At 39.5% G+C, this 20,557-nt stretch overlaps 1 protein-coding gene across 3 annotated transcripts in view; it reads right to left on the bottom strand.

Annotated features, from left to right (window-relative positions):
- ascc3 (activating signal cointegrator 1 complex subunit 3) overlaps positions 1–20,557 on the bottom strand; it is a 177,321-nt gene that overhangs the window by 17,632 nt on the left and 139,132 nt on the right. For 2 of the 3 annotated variants that reach the window (XM_055023204.1, XM_055023205.1), the window contains 15 exons: positions 20,267–20,353; positions 17,593–17,769; positions 16,825–17,050; positions 16,465–16,619; positions 11,665–11,763; positions 11,406–11,574; positions 9,028–9,248; positions 8,648–8,733; positions 8,371–8,537; positions 8,068–8,213; positions 7,135–7,255; positions 6,723–6,865; positions 2,666–2,803; positions 2,136–2,256; positions 410–542 (listed from right to left, as the gene is read on the bottom strand). In XM_055023204.1, coding sequence (XP_054879179.1) covers positions 410–542; positions 2,136–2,256; positions 2,666–2,803; positions 6,723–6,865; positions 7,135–7,255; positions 8,068–8,213; positions 8,371–8,537; positions 8,648–8,733; positions 9,028–9,248; positions 11,406–11,574; positions 11,665–11,763; positions 16,465–16,619; positions 16,825–17,050; positions 17,593–17,769; positions 20,267–20,353 — 2,189 coding nt within the window. Of the gene's footprint in view, positions 1–409; positions 543–2,135; positions 2,257–2,665; positions 2,804–6,722; positions 6,866–7,134; positions 7,256–8,067; positions 8,214–8,370; positions 8,538–8,647; positions 8,734–9,027; positions 9,249–11,405; positions 11,575–11,664; positions 11,789–16,464; positions 16,620–16,824; positions 17,051–17,592; positions 17,770–20,266; positions 20,354–20,557 lie in introns of those variants that run through there. The other variant, XM_055023206.1, reaches the window with a different exon arrangement.

Raw genomic sequence — 20,557 nt, 5'->3', positions numbered from 1 at the left:
CTATACATACTAAGGATTAATATTCAATCCTTAGTATGTATAGATTTACTCAGAGGTTAAAAGAGTGTAGAAATATCAACTTTATCTTACTTCCACACCCAATAAGCAGAATTGTAAAGAAAGGTAAGATATTTCCAAAGCTCGCTGTTAGATAATGGAAGCAAAAATGTTTTTGCGGGGTCTATATGTCTGCAAAGCAACCATAAAATGCTAATTACATACCCAAACATTTCTTAGGAATTATGGCAAGCAAAAGCCTTTTCTGTCCAATTACTAAGTGGAGAAACCAGGGGAGATTACTAAACTGGAACTTAAACTGGAAATGTTCCGTGTACTTCATACACAGAACAAGAGAGATGCAGGCATTTGTTGCGTAAAAGAGAAAATGCAGCAAACAGGCGTCTGTTACCTGGACTCAACAGGGAATGGTTCATAAAGAAACTTCTTGTAGAAATCCTTCTTGATGTCATGGACCAGAATAACTGCTTTGCCCTGGTCATCAAACTGTGGACGACCGGCTCGCCCCATCATCTGCAGGACATCTACATGCACAATGCAATAATACAACAGGCTGTTTTTTCAGCCCATGTTACAACTGCTTTTAAATAGGCCAGTTTGTATAGTAATTTTGCTCAAGTGTAACAGTTATTTTTTCTCATTATTTTAACTTTTTTTTTTTTATCAAAGACAAGTTCACAAATATGGTTAGTATCAGAAAACAAGGCAAAGTAAGAAGATACTTTTGAGTTTGAAAGATAGTTTAGTGGAAATAGACCCCTCAGCCACTTTTTTGTTAAGAACTGCCTTAACACTTTGTAGCAAAGACTCAATAAGCTGTTGATTTGGAGAGTTGAATCAATATTAACATGTTTTGGCTGAACATCCATGAAGTAAATCTCCTGTTCCAGATCCCATCAATGCTCTGTTGGATTAGAGTCTAATGACTGTGGAGTCCACGGAATACAGTGAAGTCATGTACAGAAAACCAACTGAGACTATTGATCTATGTTATATGGTATTTTGAAGGAGACATCAGGGGATAATTATACTGGGGTCAAACAGAGATGGACGTAGTCAATAGTCATCTCAGTTTGACAGACTTGTGGCCTAATTTTTAGAACAGAAAACTGCTGCTGTTGCCAATCTACTTGAAATCTTGGTGTATTGTCCGTTCAGAAATGGCATTCATCATACCTTGGTGGTACTGGTATGATGGTAAGGGGTTATTGGAGCCACTACTTCGCAGTAAATTGAGTCCTGGTGTCGTTTACTGTAGTGAAGAAAGAGGTGAACTAAAAAGCAAAGCTTTCCGTTTACATTCTGAACTTCACCCACAGTCTTGAGGCAGGGATCAGGACTGACAGAACAAGAACCCAGCTCCTGAAAACAAGCTTCCTCTGGAGACTGGCTAGTCTCTGTCTTTATGACAGGTCAAGGAGCTCAAAGGTGAACTGTTTCTTTTCCTCATTAATAGAGACAAGCATAAGTGGTTGGGAATCTGATCAGAATGTTTCCTGGATGCCACTGCTAGTTTTAAGGGCCTATATCACCAGAGGTAGACCCGGGGATTCCCCAGAGCTCACTGAAATATTTCACCAGGGAGAGAGATGTCTGGAACTATAACTGGAAATGTTCTGTGTACTTTATAAAAGGAGACATAGGCATTTGTTGGAACTGTTGCCCCTGTGATCCTATCTCAGATAAACAGAAGACAACAAATAGACAAATAGATAGATGGATGATACTCTTTCTTGAACAACCCTTCACCAGCCCCCATGACCATTGATATCAACATATGCTTTGTCTATACTGCTGTAAAGCTGAGAAATAGTTATGTTGAAATCAGCAGTTTCTGAAATACTCAGAATTGTCTGAGTCCCAAAAACAACCAGGACACGTTCAAAGTCAGTTAGATCCCAAATCTGTCCGTTCTGATGTTTGCTTTGAACCTCAGTAGGTCATCCGCACCATGCACTGATGGCTAGAGGGATTAAGTTCATGCCACGTGATTGGCTGCTTTGCCAGTTGCATTGACGATCAATTAATTAGGTGTACTTCAAAGTGGTCGATAAGTGTATCTGTACAACACTAACTTTATCAGATGAAGAAGAGAAAAAATATCCAAGCCTTTGTACCTGTAATGGGATAATCCACATAGCGCCTGGATTTTCCATCGTAGTATTCTGTTCCCTTGACAACCACCAGGTGAGCAGGAAAGTTTACTCCCCATGCCAAAGTACTGGTAGCAATCAGAACCTGTTAATGTTTTTTTCAGGAATGAAAATGTAACAAGAAATATGATCATCTATAAGATAAAAATCATCAGCATAACAACTACAAGACACAGTTCACAAGACAAAACAGAACAGGTGCTCAGAAATATCAGCATTCAGTACTACAGTTTCCATACAATTCTTTAAACAAGGTTACAAAAGGCTAAAGGAAATCACTAGTGGACTGCAAATATTTGGACAAAATGATTTGTCCCAAATGTCATTCAGACATGAATGCCATGTCTGAATAGACAACACATCAAACCTAGCTAAATTTATTTCAATCATGAAGTAAAATCTGTAGGAATGATGATTCTCCACTTTTTACCAGGTTTTTGATTACTTGTAAACAATGAAATATAAACTAATGATTATGTTGTTGCAGCTCATACCTGGATCTTGCAATTGACAAACAGCTCTTCCACAGTCTTTCTGTCTCTTTCATGAAGACCTGCATGGTGCATGCCAATCCCAAAGGCTAGGGTCAGCTTCAAGTTGGAATCTCTCACCGTGGCAATGACGTCCTCTATCTGCAGACGAATCAGAGCAAAAGAATATGTCAGAAACACACCAGACTAAACAGAATGAATACTTTACAAGGGTTAAGACTGGTCCCTAGTTTCATGATAGTGCATGTGTAAAAAAAAAGGTATTCTGTATAAGTTTTTTATACAGAATAATTTTATATATTATCCCTCTGATAACATATCAGAAATAAACAGCTTGTAGCAATATATTTGAGCAAATAGTGATAAGACTAATCATACTCCTATATGTACATTTTGTTGTTTTTTCCTGGAATCTGTAGTCAGACGTTAAGAAGACGTAGTTCTCACTACCCTGGGATTCATTGCAAGTGGATCATTTTAGCAGGATTTGGCTGACAGTTTGAGAATACATAACGTACAGTATTTTTTGTCACCAACTCCCTGTGTAACTTGTTTCGTGTGCTGAGGAGCTTTCAGAAACGGCAGAGATTCAAGGTGAGTTTCAGTTTTACCAGTGTTGAGTTTCTTGCCTCTTAGTTCACCTGTGCTGCCTGGATTTTTGTTAATCTGTGAGAGCTTTGATTAAATCATCCTTTTTCACACCACGACCTGGATCCTAGGTTGTGGTGTGAAAAAGGGTTAATAACATGGACCCAGCAGAGCTGATTTTTGAATGACTTCAAGTCTACTATAAAGGACTATGTGGAAGCCATGGATAAACCCTACTACACCTGCAGATGTCTCGGTATTGCCATTAGAATGGCCTTAACCTCCGCACCTCCTTTCGTTGGGCTTGATAGAGCTGTTGGAAAAGCGAGGTGATTACGAGAAGCAGCTCTAGCCATAATGGCTTCCATCTAAGCCAGAGTTCCTGGTCTCATCAATTCCAGTCCCAGTTAGAGGGCAATCTGATCCAACCGAGACCCTCAGTGCTCCTCACAGTGAGTCTTCCAGTGCTCCTTTCAGTGCTCCACCCCATGCTCGCCCAGAGTCACCACAACCTAGACGCCCCCCAGGTGCCAGAGCCTCGCCTGCCCGAGCTCCCACCCGAATGTCTAAAGGCCTCTGGATGTCTGGAGGGGCCCCTGAAAGGGCCCTACCAGTTGCTACTGATTTTTCTTTTTCTTGATATCTCGGTCTTACAATTCTAGATCTCTCTGAGGTGCTAACATCAAAAGTTTACATAGAGGTCTGCAGACAAGTTGTTATAGATGTTAAACAGAAGTAGTAGGGGATCAGGCTCTGCTTCAGTATTTCACAGAACATAGTTCATGAAATGTAACTCCCCATCATCTGCAGCACTCATGGAGCCCCGGACCATAACATTCCCATCACCATGCTTGACTGTAGGCATCTCACACTTATCTTTGTACTCCTCACCTGACAGCTACCACACATGCTGGAGACCATCTGAACCAAACAAATTAATCTTGGTCTCATCAGACCACAGAAATCCAGAAATCCATGTCCTTTGTTGACATGTCTTCAGTAAACTGTTTGCAGGCTTTCTGGTGTGCAGGCTTCAGAAGAGGCTTCCTTCTGGGGTGACATCCATGTAGACTAATTTTATGTAGTGTGTGGAGTATGGTCTGAGCACTGACAGGTTGTCCTTCTACCTCTTCAATCTCTGCAGCAATGCTGACAGAACCCCTGCACCTATCTTTCAAAGACAGCATTTGAATGTGAGAGAATGAGGCAGCTATTTCTTGAGGCTGCCAGTTAACTAGCAGGGAGCAGAGCTGCTGCACAGGCCAGCACCAAAAAGCAGCAGGCAGTGCAGTAATCAGCAGAACACTCACAGAGTTTGTCATACAGGGATAGGAATTACTAACTCAGATTACTCTGAAGCAACATATCTGCCGAGCTGTTCTAACTGACATTTCACTTTTCACCTTTGCTTAAATAGACATTATATTAGGCCGCCTTTGAGTAATCACATTGCTGTAATCTAAAGTAGGTCTGTCCCAATAAATTTTGCTGAGTGATTAGTAGTCTCAAAATTTAGATAAACAATAATATTGTTTGAAGACCATTTTGAAAATGTATTTATTTTTGGCAGAATGTGCTTGCATTATTATGCCCTTACCATTACATCAATTTAAAAGAACATCTAACACTGGAACTGGTAAACAACCAAAAACAAAATAAAATCGACTCTCAGTCTCCATTAATAAAAAATGCACTTGGATAAAAACTAAACACAATATAAAACCAAAGTGGAAACGAAAACTACATTCAACCAAATGAGTTCAGATTCTGTATACTATATGGCCTTTCAATAATCATTAGATTTAGACAGAGAACATGGGCATATTCGACTACCTGATGCAATAGTTCACTCCTCCCTTAAGCTAAGGAATTGAGGAAGGGAGGGTCAGAGGAGAGCACTGGAGTTGAGCCTTTTATCATCCAGTGTAATTAGTAGAAAGAGAAAAAGGCAGAAAAAAACGATACAGCTGACAAATTAAAATGAGATCGATAATTTTCAATTGTCATATGATTGATTTATTGATTATCGTAAGAGGCCTAGTCTAAAGTGCCTTACAGCAGTACTCATGAATGTTTGGGACAGGTCAACAGAAAATTTTATACATAGATTTTTGTTTTTTTTGTTTTTTTGGGAAATACAAATGAACAAACTAACAGCTCTGAGAAAACCACAGGAAGGAGCAGACAAGTCAGGAAGATAGTCATGGACAAGTTTAAAGCAGGGTAAGGTTATAGATAGGGATACACCGACTGCAGTTTTCAGGTTGATCGTAAATTACCAAGTTTTAAAAAGTCTGACCTACAGATTTTGATTTTTGCAAATACAATTGTTTTTTGTCTAAAATGTCACTAAGTATAGTAAGAAAGTCACTGAGTTGGCAAAAGTGGGGTGACTATTGTTAACCGCAAGGGTGGAGGCATGATCTCCACCCCTGGAGGTCATGTGGGTTAGGGTTAGGGTGAGGGTTGTCATACAGGAGAGCAGAAGAGGACAGTAGTTGATTTTAGACCGTTGCTGAGATAGATAAGATTCAGGAATATGATTGGCTTCACAAGTAAGTATCAGCTGTTTACAGATTTCCCAAAATTAAAGAAATCAGCACTATTAAATTGCTGCTCCCCTAGTTATAGACATAATCTAAGACTTGGGACATTTAGTTGAAACAATCCACCATAAAGAATTGTAACCTACCAAGAGATACTGACAGAATGAGCAAGTAAAACAATCAGAGAAGCAGCCACAAATTTCAGCAGGAAAACAGCACTAAACATAAAGATAGGGCTACAATGGTAAAGTTTAGATCAGGAGTCTCTAACTCAAAAGCTACTATCTTACAACCTTTAAGTGCATCTTTAGTCTAACACAGCTTGACTACATGTGTGGATTACTTTGCAAACGTGTTTTCACATTCTGGATAGGCTTGAACTATTTTTCAAGAAAGGAGCAAAATGCCCTAAAGATTGCAGTGAAAAATTATTCTAAAATATTTAGACACCCAAATATTTTTAAAACAGAAAATTTCAAAGACAAAGTTGTAAGTCTGTGTTGTAATTAAGAATGGACCACATCACAAACATATATCATGGCTTTTATTTAGAGAAAATTGTACACTATTTCTGTTAACTGCACATTATTTTTATGTCATAATCTTGTCCTTACCGTACAGTACATTATTCTATAGTTATTATTTATTTTAATATTATTTTTATCTATGTTAACCTACCACAATGCTGTCGCTACATCTGAATTTTCCCACTAAGGGACAATGAAAAACATTTCTGCTAAATTCTAAAAATCCCAATTATAAAATTGTAGCTCTTGCAGAAAAATGCATGCAACAGGAATGTGAATGTACAATTTCAAATCATGAGGTGTGCCAACTCATGATTTTCTCATGAGTTGGCACACCTATGCTAATTGTCACAAATGCTGATTACTGCAGTTTGGAAACAGGACAGGGTGTCAACATACCATTCTCTCATCTTGGTGCAGCCACTGCTTGGGGTTGTCCTCTGTGGCCAGATAGGCGATCAGGTCCAGGGCAGTCAGGCGGGTTTGTCTTCTTGATGACACAAAAATCAGCACTGGCTTGGCAGGTGAATGACTGCGTATCGCTATGAAGAAATGTTCAAAAAGATATTGGCTACTACTTCTTAGGATTTAATAGCAATTTTCAAGTCCCACATCCAAAGGCATAACTTAACATAAAACATATATTTATATGTTGATGCTTTCTATCTCAGCAGCTGTTTTCTTTGTAATGCTAAATGTTAAGACAAATATTTTTGCTTAAATACGTGTAGAACCTGATCTCACAGCATCTGACACAGAAGATGACTGCTTATGACAATATGAAGACATGAATGTGAATGTGCAACTGGACCTTGGAAAGTGGGTTTGTTCATGCTGGCCATTCGGGGACAGTAGTGTTGTCCTGGGAAGCCATGAATGTGAACTTCCAGTGGGACAGGACGCACAGATGGACGGAAGTTAAACAACCCCACCTGTTAGACAGCACCAGGGACAATGGGAAAAAGAAGGGAAAAAAAAAACTGAAAATGAAAGTGAGCAACTGGAAACCTGAAGCTCCCTCCGGCTGTGACACGAAAGCAGCAGGACACTGGTGGCCTTTTGTTTAACCTGTGATGTGCCTGACTAACTGGATCTTGTATTCTATCCTGAATGTCTAGAAATACATTAGAGCGATGGAGTGGGCTGGGCATCTTCCATCTCAGCAGCAGCCAAGCAGCCAGATTAATGGATGGCACACATTCCACTGGGTTTACTAGAACTCGACCTTTCTGTGACTCTGAGCATATGTCCCACCACTCTTCTTAAACACAAGGACACCACATTGACAAAGATCAAAACTGTTGAGCTCTGCAGAAATAAGTAAGAGACTTTAAAAATAATACAGTGGTCCAGCCCTGAAACACAGCATGTGTGTTCTTTAGGTTATTCAATCTAATTTAGCCCTAAACTTGATACTTCTGAGATACAACGAAAGTTACAGAAAACCTGGTGATACTTTAAGAATTTCATTACAACTGTAGAATGTTACAGATATTAATATCATACTAGATATACATCATATTAATTCAAAATCTTCTTTGCATCATCCCCTCCAGAGGTTCCACAGCCATGCCCCCAGAACAGAACCAGAACAGAAGCAGTCTTCTTTATCAGGTTGTTGAACCTTTGACACTTACACTGTGACAAACGAGAGCTATTAAATTATGTAACACTATCATTAAATGGTCCTGCTGTTTGAATTTAAACACTAACTCAGACAGACCATGTGTTTTTTACAGTTCACCTGTTGAATTCCCAGCCAGTCAGCGAGATCCCGAGCATTGGCTAGAGCCGTGGACAGACCAACCACTCTCACTCTCTTTGCAGTGTGAGAGGAGATGAAGTTAGTCCTGGACACAATTACTTCCAACACAGGGCCCCTGTCCTCACCTGGACACACAGTTCAATAACATATGCATGTCAGCAGCAGAGAATGTGTAAAATGTAGTTTCTTTCTCTCTCCCTCATCACAGCCCTTTAGAGGCCAACATACTAGCTGGATGTATATGCTGATTTTTAGAACCAGATAACACAGAGTGACACCTACCCAACAGGTGGATCTCATCTATGATGAGAATGGCCACTTTCTGAACATAACTCCGGTTCTGCCAACTTCTGCTCACTCCATCCCACTTCTCTGGTGTGGTGACAATGAGGTCAGCTTGTGCGATAGCTCTCATATCTGGAGTAACGTCACCAGTCAGCTCTACCACTCTTCACACACAAGAAACAGGGAAAAGAACGACAGCTCAGCAAAACATCTTATCACAACAAAATGATACCTCTCCTGAGAGGTGGAGCTTTCTGTGAGGAATGTCACTTACTTTTTCCCCAGTTTTTCTTCAATCCTGATCTTCCAGTCCTCAATCCTCTCTCTCACCAAAGCTTTTAAAGGGGCAATGTAGACAACCTAAATAGAAAAAATTAAGACAAAAAGGTCAGGAATGACTTGATAAGCTGAGCCATCAAAAATTACACCTTATGTATGCAAAACTTGTTTTGATTAATACAGAAAAGCACATGAGAAAGTCAAAGTTTACAGAAAATAAAACCTAGCTTCCTATATTGCTAAATACTTCTAATCACTTCTAACACATAGCTTGAAGTGGTTATGTTTCCAGAATCAATGTAACAGTGAAGACCTCCAATAAACTAAATTAGAACTGATGCAAAAACACACACAAAGAGCCTCAGTCAATCTAACCTTAGAGGAGGGATACTTGCTGAAGACCCGGAACATGGCAAGCTCGGCTGCAATGGTTTTCCCAGAGCCTGTTGGCGCCCCCAGCAGGACGTTTGTGTCAGTGTGGTACAGTGTGTGGAAGATCTGTGTCTGGATGGGATTAAAGTGAGTGAACTTGTACAAGCTCTCAAATTCTTGGTTCCCCAGAGCTGCCACAGGCAATGGCTGCAGGTCCAGAAGTTCTGAGCAGAAAAAGAAGAGGAAAACCACAATGAAATCCAACATAATCACCCAGTTACTTTTGCAACAAAAAGCCATGCATGACAGCAACTATATCGAGTTACAGTGTCACAGAATAGAGTGTGTAGATATATCCTAACAGGAATTTTACTGAAGATTTGAGATCAACCCTGCACACAATATAACAATACAGCAACAACTTTACATTTACTTTGTGATTCATCAGTTGTACACAAACTAAAACTATATTAGCTTTACCAAATCATCAAGTCAAGTTAATCTGAAGTAATAGAAATGTAATTGGACAATAGACAATTTTAATTTCATGTGGCAAAATTATCCACTCCTTTTGGTTTTTTAATGAGCTGCTGTACATTAAAATTCTTCAAGATCTTTTTCATTGGAAGAAGCAAGTTGACCTCATCTTGTGCAGTAATGAATAGCTGTCTTCTGAGCTTAACAAATTGCACGGTTTACCTGTGACAGGAACCACACACTGACCACAATAATGCTGCTCAGTTTAAAGAAATGTGTAGAGGATATAAAAGTTTATATTTATCACACATTACAACAAACAAAACCTTAATATAATCATAGCACTGATTGTTGATGGTTGATGTCCTGTGAAAACAGGGAAGCAAACTCTCAGCTCATAAAATTTATATTTTGCCTCATCACCCTGCTATTGTCTTCTCCAACCCCTAAGAAGAGGCCAATGTTAGATGAGTTCTTCAAACACCAGGCTTCACATACTGTAAATTATCCAGGTTATTACGAACTGTTACACATTTTAAGCCATATTTCAACCATTTATTAATCAATGCAAATTAGGTGGACTTTCTGAAACATAGCAACACTTATTTTTTCCAAGAACAGAATGCATTAAATGTCAAAACTTTACAATCAATAGAAAAATCAGAAAAATGTTCCACACAAAGAAGAAAATAAATTTTCTTTACAGAAACATGCAAATATATGTTAAAAAAACCCATCTTTTTTTGTAAAAAAGAAAACACTTTTTTCACATCATTCATCAACAGTCGGATGTTACTTCTGGCGAAAATGATGAAGGCAACAGGAAGTGTTAGGAGGATGATGATTTGTAGTTTGTTTATTTTTCTGGAGACTGCAGCTGGCTCCACCAAAGCGTTCACAGCATCACACAGTTGATAAGTTGTGTGTCTTTCAAAGATATTGAATGTATGACTCTCCTGTAAAATCAGTGACTACAGTTTCTCCAAACTTCTGCATATGTAACCGCTCCCAAGTATAAGGGGCTTGTCCTGCGAAAGTCTGAATAAAACGTTGACATCTCCTCTGATGGCTTCTCGATGATGTGCACTAGCCCGTGACTGAATTATAACTATATCTTATGTAAGTGTTAACATTTCTTACTGCCATAATTTTTAATGATGTGTCGTGTGAACTAACTTATTCATGTTATTTTAACTTAATTTCTTATTTAGTGGGAACACTGGAATTGTGAGATTGCATTTTTAAACATTGGCAGAATATAGACAACGATTTATGCACATTTGTAATGTAAACACAGTTCTAGACAACTGTCTTCTTCCTATCCACCTAAGAAAGTGGACAGGAAGAAGACCGAAAAAAAAATCATCTTCTTCAGTGTTAGAATTGAACAACCTCCGATTACTTTTGTCATCCACTTCCTCAGTCTGTCCTTGTAACTCTTAATGTCACTTTCGTCATAAGCTCCAGGGCAAATTTGCCCTGGAGCTTATGCCGTCCTCTTCATCAAGCAGAAGTCCAGTCTTTGGAAACTCGATGGCAGTCCAAATATTAGCTACATCATTCTTTAAGCCAGGGGTCCTCAACCCTGGTTCTTGAGATCTACTGTAGTTTTAGAAGCATACTTTCTGAACAAATAAATGACAAATTCAAGAGGTAATTCAGTCATTTGATTCAGCTGTTTTGGAGCCAGAATGCATTTAAGAGCTGAAGGACACAGGCAAGGCTAAGAGACCCCTGCTTTAACTGACAATGTTCAAAGTGTGTCTATAACGTAGAGGCTTAGTGCAGAAATCACAAAAGAAGAAAAAGTGGAGTACTTCTCATGTGGGACATTCTCGCAATAATAAATCCGGTGGCTTTCTTGAATTTGGTCGGACATTTTGTGTGTGTTTGCTTGTGTGTACCAGTGTGTGGGGGATGTCGCTCAGGTAGAATGAGGTTCTGGAAGTTGATGATGCACACGGCCTCTGCTCCAAGCCAGCGGTCAGACACTGCCTTAATGTAGTACTGGGAGGGTAACGGCTCAAAGATGGGAATGGTGAATACTATGTGCTGAGGCTCTTTGGTTACCACCTACATAAAGAACCAACATACCAGTTATTAAAAATTACACTCTCCATTTCTTAGACCTTAATCTAGCTAAGGTCCAAAACAAAAACCAACCTGTTTCTTCTGCAAGAGGAAGTACTCAGAGTGGTAAATGTGATCATTGATGGGGTCTTCTACCCACAACCACCATGGCTCTCCCACGGACCCATGGACCTGAAGTATAAGTGAAACATAGCACCTATCAAGATAAAAATTACAAAATACTTCAACAAACAAAATAAATACACAAAGGCAGATTGAAAAAGATCTGTTTTTTCCTGTCCTTCAAAACGTATCTTTGTAAGGCCTCTGCTGATCTAAAAGTCAGAGGAAGGGCATTCAAAAGTCTTGGTGCCACCAACAAAGGATTTGTCTTTTTTATTTTTTCAACAGATTGGTAAAGAGCCCGCTTCACTGCAGACACTGCGCCAATCTGCCTGTTGGTCTCCCGCAACATTTTTCCCTCATTGGTGAACAAAATCCCAAGATACTTAAAATCCTCCACTTGGGGCAGGACATCCTCTCTGACCTGGAAAGATTACTCTATTATTTTCCAGCTTTGGATTTATTAATTTATTTTTATAGAAATTAATTTTTATTTTATTTATTGAGATGATAACAGAAAGAACCTTGAACACATTGATCAATAGGTTTGCATGTCATTCAATACATTTTCTCTCTTGATTTTCTCATCCAGGGTGTCAGACACACACAGACACGCACACAGAAATAATACACATGCACAATAAAGAATAAGCAGTAATGTTAGCCAGCTTGGTTAGATAACTAGTGTTAGCTAATTTCAAAGAAGGCTAATATGTTGATTGTGACAATAACACTGCCGGTATTCATAATTGACACACACACACACATGCACACACCTACACATTTATGAGGTAAAAAATAAAGATAATTATTTGCAAAAGTTCTTGCTGTGTAATTATTATTACTCAGGGGTGACACTTAGACTCAATGTGTATGGTTCACAAAAAAAAATTGTTTTCCTGACAGTCACAGTTTGTAAGAAACAAAGACTCCCATTATAGTCCATAGAAATGAATATGGAATATACTCAAAAACATTTTGAGTAATTATAACAACAGATACATTCAACCAGGTTACACAAGAGTAATTGATATAGGCTTGAACTACTTAAAAAAAAAGAAAAGACAAACATTTCATTCTCCAGATAGGGATATCTTCTGTCCTACAGCATCCCTGCTCCAACAAAGATGAGTCACATGACTGAGTGACCTCTTTAGCATGCCATAAATTGACAAAGGCCCAATAACAAGTCATTAATTTGATTTAGGTGTGCTGAAACAGGGCACAGTAAACCTGGATGGTTGGCTGGAGATGCCTGGTCTAGATGTACAAAGCTGGTTAAATCATCTCCATAACGATGGAGCCACTGACAACTGTCATAGAATCCAAAATTTGTATAATAATAACAATCCAGCACATAAAAAGCAACAAGAAAATATATTAGATTTATGTGACAAAATGCAAATCAATGGGAATTAATATTTGTGTTAAGCACTTTAAAACAAGATGGCCTTATGATTACCACCTTGGCTGATACAGACAACAATAAATGAAACTGGTGATGAGACACAGTGTCACACACAGTGTCTGTGTGTGGTTTGTTTTCAGGGTACTTTCGGGGAGGAGGGCTCATGTGTTGGTACATGTGTCCTGGCTCTGCAGCTGGATCACAGCTAAGCCAGCCAGTGTTCCATTACCACTCTCCCATGATTAAAGCATGCATTGCTAATCGGACATAAACATTCATCTTCATATCCAGCCCCACTACAATAGGCTTCCTGTTTCCCTCAAATTCCATTATAATATTTGGGCCGAGCTTCTCCTGATCCACAAGTGGCCAGTCAGACCACTGAGGTGAGAAATCTTGGTGAGGGTTGTAGGCATTCAGGTACTCAAGCACAGCTGGAGATTTCAGGGCAGGAAAAATAACAAAATAGGAGCAGAATGAATGTGGCCATGCTGTGCTGCTTGGGTTATTAAATATTGAGTGGCACGTTTTATTAGAGAGGAGGAGGAAAACCCCTGAAATGAAACGCACAAAATGCAGCAGCTGTTGTCTGCTTAGATTCACAGCATAATTTATCTTTTGGAATCTGCTAACAATTAATAGTATCTATGATCAAGAACTACATAAATGAGTAAACATTTAGGGGTGTGTTACATACAGTGGGAAATTTTTAAATATTGTCAAAGTAGGTAAAAAAGTACTTCAGCTCTCATTATTTAATTTCTTGTTCAAATCTTTTGAATGAGGCAAGGAGGAAAAGGATATAGCTTCACTTTAGAGTGCTGCTGAGCATTCCTGAACTGGAGAACTGTTCTCACACTGACTGAGTCAGTTTCTGATGTATCAGGTAGTGTTGTAGTTAAGACCACCTAACACACGACCAAGTCAAGACCAATACCACAGTGCATTGAGACCAAGACAAAACCAGCACTTTTAGGGTCCAAGACCGAGAGAGGTCGAGACTGAGTCAAGACCAAGACCTGTGCCTCAAGCTACATAACACAACAAAATGTGAAATATGACCAAAGTGTTTCTTAAATTGATCTGAAAGATCCACATTTCCATAAAGAGACCTAGATATTAAAAACTTAGAGCAGAAATAAATTTAACCAATATAATAATCTATTCAAATTCTTCATTCTGCTTTGCTTCCAACTCTGTTCCACAATCCACAGAGGTCTCATGCCATTGCTAAAAGATAAAGCCCTGGGCATTTGCCCATAACGCCCACCACTGTCTGCACCATTAAACATAGCAATTAAGGTGATACTTTAATAGTAAACAACACTCAATTATGAACACTGCCCCAGGAGCAAAAAGTAAGAAGTTACCAAGCACAAGATGCACACTGTGAATGTTTTCACCCTCTCTCCCACTACCTGAAGCCAGGCAGCACAGTACTGTAATGTCTGCCAAATGACAGGTGACGAAAACAATCAAAGAGAAATGAGGATGTTCTGTGTGCTCTTCTGTTCTTGCGTGTTGTTCATTTGCTAATTAAATAAATATCAATGTATATAATTAAACAAAAATAATAATAGCTACTGCAGTGTATGCAGAGCATTACAAGAACAAAGAACGGCTCTTAGTGAGGCTCCAGTCCTATCGTTTATAGCAGTGGTTCTTAACCCGGGTTCAATTGAACCCTGGGGGTTTGATGAGTCGGTCCCAGGGGTTCGGCGGAGCCTCTGCCGTGGAGGTAAAGACACACTTATGTAAAACTGTGATGACACGCCCTGCTTGTCCATTACTTGCCTCAGAGAATCACCTGACATTGCTCGGCCAATCAGTGCTGCGACGTATTTAAGTGCGTGCAGTAATCAACGGCTATCGTAGTTGTATGTCTTCTGGTTTATTTCTCAATATTTTAATCCATACTAAACATGTCGAACAAAAAAAAGAAAGTAGTCAGATGAATATGTACAACAGGGGTGCTCAATACATCGACCGGTCGATCGCAGAAAGGTTTTGAGTCGATCTCAGCATTAGGTGACAAACTGAAGGCCGCCAGGACGCTGAGACCTCTTCTGACAGGCTTATCAAAAATATTCACCAAGATCCAAAACGTTTGTAGCTTCATTAAAGAAAAATAATTTTTAAAAAATCAACCAAACGTGTCAAAATTAATAATCAGTAATTATTGTTACAACAAGGTGTTGCGCAATTCAGTGCGTTTTGGTTCCATTAACAAAAAAAAAAAGGTGACTCAAAGACAGACTGACTAGCAGAGCAGGAGTTTAAATTAGCTAATTAACCACCGCTGTGTTCATGAGAGGCTCATTAATAATCAATAAATATCAAGCCTGGAAACCTGATATCGTAACGGACTGAATGTTTTTAATATAATCTTTCACAGGGGGAAGAAGGGTGGGACATCTGAATGAAGGTCGTCGAAAACAGGCGAGTTTTTCTCGACACCAGTTTAAACAGAGTTTACTTCAGTTCTGGACAAGGTAAATCCCAGCAGATTTAGGAAACTCATTTCACCCGTTAGAGAGGTAGCAGCACATCTCCCCTCTCAGAAGAGGAAGTAGAGAGGGAGAAAGTAAAGCGTGAAAGGGGTGGAGGGGCGGAGTCCTGGGCAACAACACACCCTCAGTAAAATACTTAGGGCCCCCCTTCGCACGTGCAGAAAATAATTTCTGGAGCCGCCACTGGTTCTACCAGAGTTTTGGATGTTTGAATGCACACTGCATGGCAGCTCATATTACTGGTGAAGCATGCATGACCTAGCACGGCCACCAGGTGGACCTCAAGAGCATTTTTTCCGCTCTTTTTGTCCAAAAAGTAATGATTTCTAAATACATTATCACACATATATCACTGTGAAAACAAACCATTTCATAATAAAATTGTGTTTTTGTTATTATAATGACATATAAATTGTTAGAAAAAAAAAAAAAAGCTTCATCGAGGGGGCCCCTCAGTGGTCTAGGGGCCCTAAGCAGCTGCTTGATTTGCTTACAATAACACAATAACCAATCACACCCTCCATGATCCCTAAAGGGTTCCTTGCAAAGACAGAAATGTGTGTTCTGATGAAGTAAGCTCAAAAGAACTGTGGTTAGAATCCAAGAAGCCTCAGCAGGTCTTCTGCAGCCTTTAACAGCCTTTCCTTCAGGACTGTTCAGTATTTAACTCCATTCATCTTTTCATTATACCTGCTATCCTCTTACTGCTTAGGAAGTCCTTTGCACAGCATAATACTACCACCACCATGTTACTTTGCAGATGCTTTATGTGCAGCTCTAGTTTTTCCCACATCAAATGAAGCATGGAGGTCACCTCTAAAAGCTTTCATAGGAATTTCTGAATTTATTCACCTGGTCATTCCAGCGGAAGTCAGGAGTGATGATGAGTAGCACACGTAAAACTGTGCGTGTTATTGGCTGGACGCTCGCCTCCATTGTGAAGGCAGGAATCTGGTGGACGCACTGCTTGACAGTTAATCCAATGTTGACATGGTGCAGCATGTGACCTGAGAAAACCACAACTTATTTACATACTGAACATGCACTTTACAATAAATATTCTTTTAAACAGTGTTCAACAGCTCATTTAGAAATTACCAGAAGAATATTCCAGTGCAATTATCAGTAAAAGATTTACAGAGGTAGAATTTTATCCTCAGCCGTTTGTTCCATGTCTAATGGATGCATTTTGTGAAAATGGTGTGTTTTTACCAATTTCATCCTTCTTCATTTCCTTCAGTTTGTCCACTGTAAGCCTCTTCTCCTCTAAGCGGTTGAGTATGACATGGCTCAGGTTGGGAAACTGGCGAAGAGGGTGCGCAAAGCCCCACAGCCTCCTGTCAATCACCTTGCAGAGGTTGAGCAGTCGGTAGGTCATGGCAGGCCAGCGCTTCCTGAGAGCGATCTCAAACAAAGCTCTGACAATCCGAGCAGCGTTCTGAAAAAGGACACATGCACTTCAGGACACTTTTCTTCCTTTTTTTTTTTAGGAAGCAACAGATTTAACAGTAAAGCTGACAGCTGGATTACATGTTTGATATGGGACAGAGGCAGAATGTGGCTGCCGCAGGATTCAGGATCCTGCACTCACATGACTTATCATGTGCAATGAGGAGGAGGTCTGGCTTGCTTCAGATATGCAGGTGGCTACAGCTGTACTCTGATGAATTGCTTGAGTAAGAGAGGAGGTCAGATGGTAGAGCTTACTGATAAAGTGCTCAGTTGTGGTCAGCTATGATTGATCTAGTCAGGTGTTAATGTGATCGGATTGTCTCGTGAATGTGCTTGTGAAAGAGGACCAGTGAAAGCTGATGCCTGATGTCAGGGCAGATCGAACACGTCCTAAAAACCAGCCTGATAATCCTTGTTACACTACAGCCATGTGCTATATATATATATAAAAAGTGGCTCAGTTACACAGTTACACAAAGCAACTTGACAAGTTGACTGAAAACTAGAGAGTCATGATTTTATCCTTACCTGTGCCACATATGACAGATCTGAGATGAGTGAGAAGCTATCAACTTCTCCACGTCCAATGTAAGTCTGTAGCAAAATGTTAACTTTGCCATAACCATTCTCCACGCCGCCCGCTGCAAAAAGGATGCAATGGTTTTGCAGCAACTGATCCAGCTCCTCCAGTTCCTCATCACGGACCTACCAACAGACACTGCATTAATGGTGCTGACATCTAATGGGGTGAAATGAGTCTCAGACAGAGGGCTTAAAATAGTACCGTACTTTCCGGACTATTAGCCGCACCTGAATATAAGCCGCAGAAGCTAAATTGCATGATTTGTACATATACAAGCCGCACCGGACTATAAGCCGCAGGTTTTTTATGTTAACGTAATTACCATATGGTTCGTGCACAGAGGGGATTGTTGGGAAAGAGGCAACTGTTTGGAGAATCTCCTATTTATTAACATTTCAACACAAATTGCATATTTGCATACGTTAACTGTTACAATTTAGTGCAATAGTAGCTCCCATTTATAAACATTTGAACAAACAAGTTGCATATTTGCCTAACGTTTTCAACCATTTAGTGCAATAGTAGCTACAGAAGCTAGAGAACATATAAAGCTACAACAACAAATAAAGTGCCTGTGACACGACAGTAAGTCTAAATTGCAGTAACACGGCTGCTTAAAATATACGGTTATCAGCCTACCAAAAAGTTATAACCATAACCCTCCTCTTCATCTTTGGTGAAGTAAACGGCTGTAACCAGAAAAGTCAAGTCATCAATCATCTTCGTCTTCTTCCTCCGTACTAACACCACAAAAGTCCTCATCTTCAGTGTCGGAAACAAACAGGTTCAGGGCTTCGTCAGTCACTCTCCCCTCTCTTTCGATGTCGCTCTCAAAACCAACGAACTCCTTTTCGTCACTGTCGGAATCGAACAGCCTCTGAAAGGCCTCAGGTGTGGCGGCGTCCTCCTCTCAATCACGCAGCAGTCTAGCCTTTCTGAACCCGTTGGTGATTGTGAATTTTTTTACACTCCTCCACGCCATCAGGATCCACTCGCAAACTTGTGTGAGTGGATAATGAGGGTATCTCACAAACTGTCTTGTGCTCGCAATGTCCGTCTTTCTCGCTGTCGTTCTGTCTCGTACCACTCGCGGTAGAAGTCTGCTTCGGGAGGACCTCCGCGTTCCCGTGCGCGCGACTACTTGTGTATTGAAGCAAATGTGACGTCAACATGGTGGATTGTAAAATCCATAGATTTTATGGCAAGCCGTTTTAACATAAATTTGGTTTTGCCGCCCTTACATTCCAGATATCTCAAATTATTTTATGACTAGACATTTTAGCAATTTAAGATATCTCTAATTATATTTTGACTAGACAAAATACCTATTTGAGATATCTCTAATTACATTCTGACTAGTCAAAATGTAATTGAAGATATCTTGAATTATTATTCTTACTAGTCAGAATATAAGTGCAGATATCTTAAATTACCATTCAAAATGTAGTTTTGTCTAGTCAAAATGCATTTTCAGATATCTAGAATATAATTACGGATAGTCAGACGGAACCGAATTTATGTTAAAATGGCTTGCCATAGAGATTAGGTATCCCCCTAGTGGCCGTTAGCTGTAAAAATCCATAGATAAGCCGCACTGCTATATAAGCCGCAGGGTCGAAAAAATGGGAAAAAAGTTGCGGCTTATAGTCCGAAAATTACGGTAAATGTTTACATACATAAAAACAGGTTTAAAAAATTGGTATCATGTGCAAACTTCATCTACAAACAACGCACAAACAGGGTTGCATAGCAAAAAGAGGAGAATCGAAGGCACACTAACTGTAGCGTGTCTACCTTCATGGATATGAAAAGCATATGCTGATCATCAGAAAGTGCAAAATACTGGGAAGAGAATGACTTACCACCTGCAATGTAATTTCCTAAACCTGAACCAGATTGATAAATCTGTTTTTGCATTTACATTTAACACTTTTGAAAAGTAGGTGTAAGCAGCCACTCAGTGATGTCTGCAGTCACTGAGGAGAGCAGGACGCATAGATACAATGACATGTCATTGCTTATCAAATATTTGGATAATTTAAAGAATAATAATAATAATAATAATAATAATAATAATAATAATAAATCCTCCAGCAATGCCTATCTTGAGCAGCAGTGTTACCAAAAAATCCCAGCACACCACCTTCAGTTTATGCCAGCACACCGTTATGTCTTGAGGCTCTGCATCTATACAGTCCAGAAAAGGTGATGCAAATTATATTTTATCTACTGCATGCTCCACAACTTGTCTGGGCAGAATATGTTGGCTTGGGGCAGATTAATGCAGCCACACAATATTTATGCAATTAAACCAAAATAAAGCAAAACAAATCATAAGTGAACTTAAATATTGGATTGCTTAACCACATTAAACCTTTAGAAAACCTGAACATGAACAGACACCAAAGACCAAAAAACATAAAATAAATAATCAGTAAATGTCCTGTGCACAAGATTTCCTTCTGTCTCCTGTATTGGCTCATATAAAGCATAATCATGTTATATAAAAATATTATTGGCATATCTTGGTTTGCAATTTTTGGGTCAAGTCAGTAATACCCCTCATTTCGAAATTATCACATAAAGATGAACAGACAGTTCAGAATCAGATCCTCCTACCTTCAACTGATCAAACTCCTCTGCCTTGGACACAATACTGAGGATGTCTGCTTCAGTCTTCTGTGAGTCAAAAAGTTCGTTGAACGTCTACATGCATAAAGAAAGTGGAAATGTAAGCGAGAGGCGTTACATCTGGTCTTTCAGGATGTATATTACATTTAGGATCAATTAATCTGGCAGTAATTTCAGTTTGATAAATCAGCTTTCCACAGTAAACCTAAACCTTTGAATAGTGGCAAGTGGAACATTGATCAACATATTTGATGTGTAGTTGCTTGATGATTTAGATTT

Source organism: Poeciliopsis prolifica, unplaced genomic scaffold (assembly GCF_027474105.1).
Source record: "Poeciliopsis prolifica strain line A6 unplaced genomic scaffold, Auburn_PproV2 SCAFFOLD096, whole genome shotgun sequence".
Lineage (NCBI taxonomy): Eukaryota > Metazoa > Chordata > Actinopteri > Cyprinodontiformes > Poeciliidae > Poeciliopsis > Poeciliopsis prolifica.
The sequence above is the reverse complement of the archived record's forward strand: the minus strand, read 5'-3'. Positions and strand labels throughout refer to the sequence as shown.